General features: G+C 48.4%; 1 protein-coding gene and 1 pseudogene across 1 annotated transcript; both read left to right on the top strand.

The window, feature by feature from the left end:
* Positions 1-3,554: 3,554 nt before the first annotated feature.
* On the top strand, positions 3,555-4,209 carry LOC127329594 (berberine bridge enzyme-like Cyn d 4; annotated as a pseudogene).
* A 5,961-nt stretch (positions 4,210-10,170) lies between these two features.
* LOC127336813 (uncharacterized) lies at positions 10,171-11,038 on the top strand. Its single transcript, XM_051363673.2, has 2 exons — positions 10,171-10,448; positions 10,718-11,038. The coding sequence occupies exons 1-2, from the start codon at positions 10,173-10,175 to the stop codon at positions 10,889-10,891; spliced, it is 450 nt and encodes a 149-aa protein (XP_051219633.1). The 5' UTR covers positions 10,171-10,172; the 3' UTR covers positions 10,892-11,038.
* The last annotated feature ends 568 nt before the right edge of the window (positions 11,039-11,606 follow it).

Genomic DNA, 11,606 nt, shown 5'->3' on the forward strand with positions numbered 1-11,606 from the left:
AAGGGAAACGGACGAAGAAAACTCAGAAGACTAGCTAGCTACATATAGGGATCATAACTTGTGTATCTCAATATGGAAATCACTTTTGTGTAATGATGTTACTGTATGTAAGATATTAACAATGGAGATGGTTGGCTTGTTTTACTAGTTAAGTAGCTTTCACGGGCTTGCAGGGAAATTTTTCCGAGGCGGAACTTCCGAATATGCCATATATAGGGCATGTGCACCAAGGGCATATTCGAGAAGTTCCGCCACGGGAGATTTCCCAACCCTTTCCCCAACATTGTTAGAGGAGATGGAGTCTTCCACGGGCTTGCAGGAACAAATTTTCGAGGCGGAACTTCCGAAGATGCCATAGGGCGTGTGCACCAAGGGCATCTTCGACAAGTTCCGCCACGGGAGATTTCCCAACCCTTTCCCCAACATTGTTAGAGGAGATCGATGGAGTCTTCCACGGGCTTGCAGGGAAATTTTTCCGAGGCGGAACTTCCGAAGATGCCATAGGGCGTGTGCACCAAGGCAGTGGCGGACGCAGGAAGAAAACAGAGGGTGGGCACACTAAATTTTTTTTTTGGCCATCCCCTAATTGTGATAAAAAATTGCCAAATATAAAATATATTTAGTTAAAGTGTCGATTTTTACTTTTGATCTTTGTGGTTGGGAAAGCATGTTCATATGGTTGGCATGGGCTTTTTCAATATATGCTCTCCGATCATCATTTGGAGCATTAACATCATACTTTAAAATAGGAACCCTTTCCCTAGACCGTATTACTTTTCATTTCCACAATTATTATAAACAAAAACCATCAAATTCTAGTCTACGCACTAGTATAATCAATTTTAAGAGTGAAACAAACTACACTGAATAGACAAACTACAGACAATATGGGCAGTTTTCAGTTTCACGCAAACTGCAGAGAAATCGAACTTCAGAGTTCAGACTACAGAGCGCAATAAGACCAAACTACTGGCAGGCAGTAGTGCAGCGGCTGAGCGGCGGAAGGAGCTGGCCAGCTGGGGTCTGGGGAGGGCAGACACCGACGGGCGGCGGGCTGGCGGCCGAGCATGATGGCGATCTGCGACTCTGCGTCCGCCACTGACAGAGGCACCAAGCCACCGACATGAAGGGGATGGGAAGGCGAGGACGCCGGCGGCCGTAGTCGGGGTTGGTAAGGCGAGGTGGTCGACCGCCGACGGCCGGCGTGGGGAAGGTGGATGCGGCGGCGGCGGGTCTGGGGTAGGGCCGCGGTTGTCGAGTCGATATCTCGAGGGACTGGGGCGGCACTGCGGCAGGGAGGGGTCGAGTCGAGCTCTGGAAAGACTGGAACCGCTCTCTCGTTGACCACAAAGCAGCCTTATTGAGCTTTTTTCTAAATTCAGATTACGGGTATGTAGAATTTTTCCTGGAATTCTGGGTGGGCCACGGCCCCACCGGCCCACCCGCTGCGTACGCCCATGCACCAAGGGCATCTTCGACAAGTTCCGCCACGGGAGATTTCCCAACCCTTTCCTCCATCCATGGTGATGAAACTCTCCATCCATGTTGGCTTGTTGAGCTGCTTCCCATGGTGTATCGATGCTCCTTTTATAGGCACGGGCGCCGCTTCTACTTTGTCTTCTTCTTCCTCCGACAGGGCGTCGTGCGCTACATACTTTAGCTCATCGAGCAGAGCGTCCTTATCCCGCCGACAGCTTTAGTACCGGTTGCACCCACCAACCGGTACTAAAGGTTACCCACGCGTCCTTATCCCACCGACAGGGCGTCGTGCGCTACATACTTTACCTCATCGAGCAGGGCGTCCTTATCCTGCCGACAGCTTTAGTACCGGTTGCACCCACCAACCGGTACTAAAGGTTACCCACGCGTCCTTATCCCACCGACAGGGCGTCGTGCGCTACATACTTTATCTCATCGAGCAGGGCGTCCTTATCCTGCCGACAGCTTTAGTACCGGTTGCACCCACCAACCGGTACTAAAGGTTACCCACGCGTCCTTATCCCACCGACAGGGCGTCGTGCGCTACATACTTTATCTCATCGAGCAGGGCGTCCTTATCCTGCCGACAGCTTTAGTACCGGTTGCACCCACCAACCGGTACTAAAGGTTTGCCTCTGTCTTCCCGCCTATTTTCTTCCCGCGCTTTCCACCGGTTCCCGCACCTGTCTTCCCGCCATTTTTTCACTATATATATGTAGGCTTGGCCACCATTTACATATCACATCTAGACTCATATCTGTGGTGGCGCGGCCGGACTCTCCAGGGCGTCATGGCCTACCGTGGCCCCCGCCTGCGCTACCCTCAGTCCAAGCCCACGCGTGCTCACCCGCCGACGTTCGAGTACCGCGACCCCGATGCCAGCGACGATGATGACGGCGACTACGACGACTACAGTGGCGACTAATACAGGGCTAGGCACGAGTATGACTGAATGACTCCAACAATAGAATTTGGCCATGTATCTTTAATTTTCAGTTAAGCTATGTACTTTTAATTCGAGTTCACTCGTAATAAATTTTTATTCCCGCCCTTTCTTTCCCGCCTTTTTTCTCCCACGCGCGGCGTCGTGGCGGGAGTAAAGAAAACAAATAGAAAAGAAATATAAAAGAAAAGGAAAGAAAAGAAATAGAAAATAAAAAGAAAAGCAATAGAAAATAATAAAAAGAAGAGAAATAGAAAATAAAAGAAAAAGAAACAGAAAAGTAAAAAAAGAAACAGAAAAGTAAAAAAGAAACAGAAAAGAAAAAAAGAAATAGAAAAGAAAAGGAAAGAAATGAAATGAAATAGAAAAGAAAAAGAAAAGCAATAGAAAACAATAAAAAGAAAAAAATAGAAAATAAAAGAAAAAGAAACAGAAAAGTAAAAAGAAACAGAAAAGAAAAAAATAAATAGAAAAGAAAAGGAAAGAAAAGAAATAGAAAAGCAATAGAAAATAATAAAAAGAAAAGAAATAGAAAATAAAAGAAAAAGAAACAGAAACAGAAAAGTAAAAAAGAAACAGAAAAGTAAAAAAGAAACAGAAAAGATAAAAAGAAAAAGAAAAACTAAAAAAAAGATTTGGTACCGGTTGGTGCCACCAACCGGTACCAAAGACCTTTCTAAAAAAAAGATTTGGTACCGGTTGGTGCCACCAACCGGTACCAAAGGCCCTCTCCCCTGTGTTATCACTTAGGCTCGTGGCAAAACTTTGCCAAATTCAACAGCTCCTCCGCGCGCAGACAGGCCCGAGCTCGCCGTCGCCATCGCCGAAGCTCCACGCGCCGCCGCCGTCGTCGTTGCCCGCAGCAGCGGCCACCGTCGCGCGCAGCAACAAAGGCCGGGTCGCCGTCGTCGCCGCGTCGCCCGCCGCTCTCCACCTCTCCCCGCGCCGGCAACCGAGGTGAGCACCCCCTCCTCTCCCTCTCCTCGCCTCGCCTCCCTCGCGTCGCCTCCTCGGCCGCCGCGCGCTCGCCGGGAGGAGCCCGCGCGTGCGCCGATCGCCGCGCCGCGGTCGCCGCCGGCCTCCTCACGCACGCCCGCAGCGTGCTCGACGAAATGCCGCGCCGCCGCCTCTCTTACAGGTCGGTGCGGCCCGGCGCGGCGTTCGCCGTGGTCGACCTCGCCCGCCTTTGCTCCGTGCGGGTCACCCGGGGACCGCCCGCCACCGCGTGGGTGGACTCCGGCGCGACGCTCAGGGAGCTCTACCACGCCGTCGGGAGGGCCAGCGACCGTCTCGCGTTCCCGGTGGGCCTGTGCCCGAAGGTGGGCGTTGGCGGGCACCTCAGCGGCGGCGGCTTCGGCATGCTCCTTCGCAAGCACGGCCTCGCCGCCGACCACGTCGTGGATGTCGTGCTGGTAGATGCCAAGGGGCGGCTCCTGGACAGGACCTCCATGGGGCGCGACGTCTTCTGGGCCATCCGTGGCGGCGGCGGTGGAGGGAGCTTCGGCATCGTGCTGTCGTGGAAGGTGAAGCTCGTGCCCGTGCCGCCGACGGTTACGGTGTTCACCATTGCCAAGTCCGTCGAGGAGGGCGCCGTAGACATCCTTGCCAAGTGGACAGGTGGCCAGCTTCCAGTCCCTGTACCTGGGCACCTGCGACGCGGGCTGGCTGGGACGATGACGACGGTGTTGGCGGGGCGGCAGAGTTGGTTGCGGAGGCGCTGCATGACTGACGAGAACGAAGCGCACATGCGCGCGCTCGCGTGTTTGTTGCCGGCGTGTTCATTATGATGCAGGCGCTACGAGTGTACGAGTGTCGCGGTAGGCGGTGATGATGGCATCGCGGCGCGTGATGGCGTCGCGGTAGGCGGTGTTCTCGTTCTTAGTTTGCTACATTTTTAGCAGGAATCTGACATTATCTTAAGCCCCTTAATTAATTTCAAGTCATTGTTCAAGATTTCTTGTTCTTATGCTAGATGGCTATTCAAATAACTAGAATGGAAAATGGGCAAATCGCAAACGAGCAGCAATATGATGCCATTGCATTATCACTAGGTGTTCCGGCACTCTATGGTTTCGCTATTAATCGGTATACATAGAGAGAAGAGCGAGAGGAGGAGCGCCGAGTGTTAGGGTTAGGGTCCGTAGCGGTGCCGAGTCCGTGGCGGTGCCGCCGTGACATAGAGAGAAGAGCGAGAGGAGGAGCGCCGAGTGTTAGGGTTAGGGTCTGTAGCGGTGCCGAGTCCGTGGCGGTGCCGCCGCGACATAGAGAGAAGAGCGAGAGGAGGAGGGGGAACACCGTGTCCGTGGCCGTGGCGGTCCGTTAGGTTTTTTTTGCTTTCTTCATTTCAATTGTTATCCATCTAGCAATCTGTTATATGATCATGACATGATGAATGAAATACAATTGCTTTCTTAATTTTGTAGTGACATTGAGGTATGGAGGACGGCACCTTCATCCGAGATGAGGAGGGGGAAGAAGCGGTGCAGAAATTGATCTATGAGAGTGCCCGTGGTCCGGAACCCGACGATGGAGATGACAACGAGTTCCAAGACTTTCTGAATGATTTTGGCGAGGGACTTGAGTCTGAACAAGTTAGAAAAGACAATGAAGTGTCCATCACAAACTCCGGCGAGGTGTATATCTATGTATCAATTAGTCTGTGTTCATCCCTAGATGCATTCATTTATTTGTATTGCACTTATTAACGAATTTTTTTTTCTTTTAGCCTTCTGGATCATCGAGCAAGTCTGTTAGAACAAAACGAGGCCCGACGCGGTTGCTAAAGGGCGAGGGCAGGTTAGCCCTCACGGCATTCAAGGATAATGGTGAACCAGAGCATCCCAAGGAGTTTTGCCGCAAATTTACAAGTCAAGCCGGAGTTATTGTTAGGGACCATGTACCGATCAGCATTCAAGAGTGGCATAAGCCGAAGAACCCGGAGAGTGGTGCTAGTTATGTCAAAGACGCGATGAAAAAATTTCTTTGGGACACGCTACTGACAAAGTTAAGCCTACCGGAAGACATGACGGAAGGCCAGAAGAATAAAGTCAAGGAATGGACATTGAAGAAGATGGCCACACAATTCCAGAGCTTCAAGAAAAATTTATGGGACAAATATAAGAATGAAGATCCAGTATTCGATGATAATCTAGTGAAGATAAAAGATCACTGGGCCGCATTTAAGGAGTATAAGAAATCGTCTACTTTTGTGTCCCGATCGAAGAAAAATACCGAAAATGCTTCAAAGAAGAAACTTCCGCATCATTTGGGGTCAGGTGGCTACAAGAGTGCCATTCCGAAGTGGACATCGTTTGAGAATAAACTGATGGATGATGAAATCACTCCACAGACATGGGACTGGCCCGAACGGTCCAAGTTCTGGTTGTTCGCTCATGGGGCAGGGTTGGACCCAAAGACAGGGTTGATCGTTGCGAAGGGAAAATGGAAGGAAAAAATTGAGGCAATTGTACCGAAGCTTGTAGATGCAATTGAAAAGGTCAGAAAGGGAGAGTACATTCCCGATCGAGAGAATGACGAGCTGACACTCGCTCTGGGGAACCCTGAACATGTTGGACGGGTACGAGCTCGCCCAGGTCTCACCATGAAGGAAGCGTGGCCGGACAGCGCTGACACTTATAGAAGCCGTTCGCGAAAGAAGAAGAAGGACGCCGACATTGTAACGGAATTGTTAACTAGGGTGGAGGCTCTTGAGAGAAATCAGAGGTCACCTGATCAGCCGCTGTTTCTACAGGATCCACAAGCCGATGTTGCCCCATCTCAGCGAAGAAGCAGTGTCGGTTCCCCGCATCTTGACAGATGTGGAGGAAGCTACCCCGTGGATTATGTCACGGAGAAGACAGATTTCGAGCTACATATGTTATTCAGGACCGCGTCCGTTAAGGTGGAGGTCGGCTATGTGTACCCAAGTGAAGATGGAGCAATGCACCATCATATGCCCATTCCACCTGGCTGTGTTCGTGTCGGGGTGGATGAAGTTGTTCCGGGTTTTGAAACAGTGGAGCTTGATATTCCTAGAGGTGAAGATGAGAGGACACTGGCCGATGTCAAGCACGGTTTCGCCCTATGGCCGAAGAAGTACGTCGTCCTTTTGCAAAGGCCACCGACTCCTACACATGAGCAGCAAATGCCATCGACTCCTCCTGGTGGCAGTCCTGGTGAGCAGCCAAGTCCACACCTACCTGAGAGGGACCCCAGCGTGAGTCCACCATCTCAAGATCCTCCGCGTAAGACAGCGTCCGTTAAGCGGAACGGTACGCCGCCTAGGAAGAAATCTAGAAAGGAGAAACAAATGCCGCCTACTGAGAAGTTACCTTGGGAAAAAACTCCAGAGGAAAACGCGGAGGCCGTTCAGGCCGAGTTGAAGAAATTTTTTGCACCGAAAGTGCCAGAGATACCTTTCGAGAAGACACTAGATCCGGTGAAAGTTGTGCGTGCCGTTGACAATCTATATGACCCTGTACCATCGCCGCCATCTGACTATGCGCGTTCTATTGAAAGGTCGTATGACAAGATGATCGAGGCGACAAAACCCGTTAAATCGGGTATCAGGAAGATAAAAGGGATACACCAAGTCTACCAGCTCGGACAACAACCCGTTCAATCGGTCGCCCCTCTCAAGGTGTTTGACGGGAATACCGTTCAAAGTTCTCGACAAGACGCAACTGATTACGCCTTCGCTGAACGAGCATATCAATTTGTTCAAGGGAAAGATTTGGTCGAGAATCTCAGGAAGGTACCAACATGTATGCGTAACTTGCATTCGTGGTACCTTAATGCCTCAAAGGAAGGGATCGAGACTATCATGGTGCGAGTTAGGGAAGAGCACTACTTCCAGGAGTACTGTGTGAACGTTGACTTCGCCGAACTCTTTCAGTTATACAATCTCCGGGCCCTCGACAAATCAATCATCGCTTTGCTATTGTCTGTAAGTGATTTATTTATTTAATTTGAGAAGTCTTTAGCTCAGCTCGTTCATTGTCTGCAGATTATAATCTTTTGTGCGCTATATTATGCAGATCGAAGATGCTCGAATGCAAAAGGGACGAAATCACAGACATTGGGTTCATTGACCCGCACACAATGCATGTTAAAACCATAGAGAATCCCCTCTATAACAAGGATACACCGCAGACTTTGCTAAGGTTTTTGAAGCGACAACGTGACAAAAAGCTAATAATTTGGCCTTACAACTTCGAGTGAGTCTTACTGTCTTATAACACATTATATTTTGCTCACCGTTTGTCAAAATTTTAACTAATGACTTATATATATGACACTACATATTGAAACGTGCGTAGGTTTCACTTTATTCTTCTCGTCATCAATATGGAAATTGGAGAAGTTGAAGTCTTTGACTCACTAAGCAAAAAATCGGAACTATACGTGTCTTGTTTTTTAATGCTCAGAAGGTAATTTTAATTCTTATCAGTTTGTTTCGTTAATTTCCTGCTTTGAACTAATCGATGACTCTTTTATGCATTTTCTTTTGTCAAGCAGCGTATGGCAAACTTTCATCAAGGAAGATACGTCCCGTGAATGGACACCGAAGCTGCGATGGCGTGCGAAAGTAAGTAGTACTACCTAGGTCCACACACCTTTTAATTATCATACTTGACTATTGTTTGATTGAATTATATTCTTGTAAAGAAATGCCCGCAACAACCACAAGGGACCGATCTCTGTGGATTCTTCGTTTGCGAGTACATCCGCAGAATTGTCAGCGAGAGAACGAACAATGAAAGAAATAAAGAGGTACAAAAACAATCTTCACAAATTTGTTTTCTTATCATAAGTTGTGCTGAGTTTCAGTAATAGTTGTTTCATGTATTCATTTGTATCTTATTCTTTTATAGTTGGCAAGAAAGCGGAACAAGCTCTCAATCGATGACCGCTTCATAGCAATAGGCGAGGAATTGGCGGGATTTTTCCTTCGGGACGTCATACGACCATTCGCAGAGTACCACTATGAATGAAGATGTACATGTTACATATATAGTTGACTCGAAGAGTACCACTATGCTACATGTAATAGACATATATAGAGTACGCCTCGGAGAGTACCACTATGCATGAAGATCGATCTTCATGCATAGTGCTACTTAATTTGCGATCTTATGCAATTACATGTGTGTTATATTATATGCACCAACTTGCTATGCATCATCTTGATCTTCATGTACTACCTAAACCCAAACGCGTTTCTGGTGCATCGACGCGATATGAAACAAACCGATATCCCTAAACCCCTCCAAAAACCCTAAAAATCCAATTCTCTGCCGCGGCAGAGATTTGGGCAAATTCCCTGCCGCGAGTGGGAACCTTTGGTACCTGTTCGTATTACCAACCGGTACCAAAGCTCCTTGGCCCTGAGCTCTCCTGGTGGCCCACGTGGAGGCCCCTTTTATACCGGTTCGTAAGCAACCGGTACGAAAGGGGGGGCCTTTAGTGCCGGATAATTAATACCGGTTTCTCAACCGGTACTAATGCCCCTCTGGAACCGGTATAGATGAGCGTTTTTCTACCAGTGAAATATCCTTAGACAAAGCATCGATGTTTTATCCCTAGTGGCAACAGCACATCCACAAGCTTAGAACTTTCTGTCACTGTCCCAGATTCAATGGAGGCATGAACCCACTATCGAGCATAAATACTCCCTCTTGGAGTTACAAGTATCAACTTGGCCAGAGCCTCTACTAGCAACGGAGAGCATGCAAGAACATAAACAACACATATATGATAGATTGATAATCAACTTGACGTAGTATTCCATATTCATCGGATCCCAACAAACACAACATGTAGCATTACAAATAGATGATCTTGATCATGATAGGCAGCTCACAAGATCTAACATGATAGCACAAGAGGAGAAGACAACCATCTAGCTACTGCTATGGACCCATAGTCCAAGGATGAACTACTCACACATCAAACCGGAGGCGATCATTGTGATGAAGAGTCCTCCGGGAGATGATTCCCCTCTCCGGCAGGGTGCCGGAGGCGATCTCCTGAATCCCCCGAGATGGGATTGGCGGCGGTGGTGTCTCTGGAACCCATACAACCTAGCAATACCATTTCTCCTACTTCAACAAACCCTAACATCCAACCAAATCCACATCCACCCTCAAATCAACCTAGGGTTTCACATCTAGGGTTTCACATGTAGATCCAACCAAATACATCAAATCATTGGATGAAAAAGAAGGGGAATGGAGGAGATTACCTCAAGGAACGGATTGGGAACGATCTACACAAATAGATCTGATGAAATCCAAGAGATTTGGGTAGAGATTTGAGGGGGAGAGAGAGAGAGTCCCGCTTCTTCTTCACCGACCGAAACAGAGAGAGGATAATGACTGGGTCGGGCTAGGGCGGGCTCGCGTGGCCACACATAAGTGGATGCGTGGCGCCCTTGGCATCGGTGCCACACTTTCAATGTGTGACGCCGATGGGAGCGGCGCCACACGTCTTGCCACGTCGGCTGGTCAGCGTCGACCACGCCACGTCGAATGGATGAGTGCCGCCGCTCGCATGGACGCCACACAGTGAGGTGTGGCACCGATAGGAGGGACACAACACAAAAGGGTTAGATGAGTGAAATAGTTTGACCAGTGGCTCAGTCTGCGTTTTTTTTTTTCCAGAAAAAATTATTTTTGTCAAAATCGCCGAATCTGAGGCACCATGCTACGTCTTGTCGACCGTCACCGCTTTATACCGAGGAAAGACAAGGATGAGAGAGCGTGCTACACGAGCATCCTCCACTCCTCGCTCTCTCCATTATTGGCGGTTGCCACAGCCACCATCCGTCATGGAAAAGCTGCTCACCGTAGTGCTTGCTTCAAGCCTTCTTCTCTTAGCCACTCTTGCAGGCCATGCCTCCTCTAGATCTTTTCTTCACCCCTCCGCTCTTGACACTCAACGAGGACATGTTCTAGGTCGCAAGGGCAGAGAGGAACCGGCATACCCTCATTACCGGCGTGAAGGCGAGCTCAAGGAGCAGCATGAGGTCAGTTCATATTTCCTCCAAAAAAAATTCAGTGTCGCGAAAAACAGAGTTTCTTCTGCACTTTGTGCAAAGACTCTTGACTCTTGAGGCTCAACAGTCAACAGCTGAAGCTGTTACTGTCTCTGTACACACAATTGTTTGTTCAGTTCTTCCCAGAAGAAAATAGTATCATTTCTCATGATTAATTAATATCTTAGGCAAATGCACATGAGAAGAAAAATTAAGGAGAATGTGATTTGATTTGTAGTTCGTGAACTGTGCATGTCCAGGTAGCAGCGATGGAAGTGAAGATCGATGCGGAGAGAAAGGACGGAGGGGGAGAGGAGGAAGATGAGGACGCCGGAGCCGTCACGGAAGGGCTGATCTCCAGCGAGGACTACAGCGGGGTGGCCATGCACGACCGCAGCTCCCCGCCGGCGCACAAGAAGAAGAAGCATCCATAGGCCGTCTTTGGGTGTTCAGTTCGTGTACAATCAATCCTCTTATCTACTGTAGTGTCCTGGTCTCCCGCCCTCTGTATCTTCCGTCACTGCACTGTTGTTGCTGTTGTGCCCTTTACCACAACCAAAAGGCAGACATAATCAAGTCCATGAATGATCTTATTATCACAAAGAAATTCATGATTGATCTGCATGACTCCGGTCTGCGGAGGCATTTGCTTCTAATCTATTAGACGAGTAGTAGAACAACGTAGCACGCAGCCACGCACGCCAGACACGGACATTCCATTACGCCACGGTGCGTGTTTGTCCTGGGAGTACTTCGGCACATTTTTGTTTTTTGACAGTCGGAGTACTTAGTGTACTTTGGCACTTGATAATGTGGTACTAGCATTTTTTAGAAGTAGTTAAATGTTTCCGAAAAATATTCCTGAATTGTGTTCGCAACATTGACATAGTGTTGCTCACAGAAATCGGTGGTTGTTGCTCCTGTTAATATACACATCGGTTTTGGTTAAATCTTTCCAGGGAAGTTCACCATATCCTACTCCACCTCATTTTAAGAATTCAGATTTCTTTTTCGTGATTATTTTCACAGGGTAGAGCTTGAATACAGTTCTCGTGTTCAAACGAACCCAGTAGAAATTCAGAAATCTTCATTGATGTAGTTCTTTACATTGCTCATTACTGAAAAATTACACCATAAACAAGATAACTG

Source organism: Lolium perenne, chromosome 2 (assembly GCF_019359855.2).
Source record: "Lolium perenne isolate Kyuss_39 chromosome 2, Kyuss_2.0, whole genome shotgun sequence".
Lineage (NCBI taxonomy): Eukaryota > Viridiplantae > Streptophyta > Magnoliopsida > Poales > Poaceae > Lolium > Lolium perenne.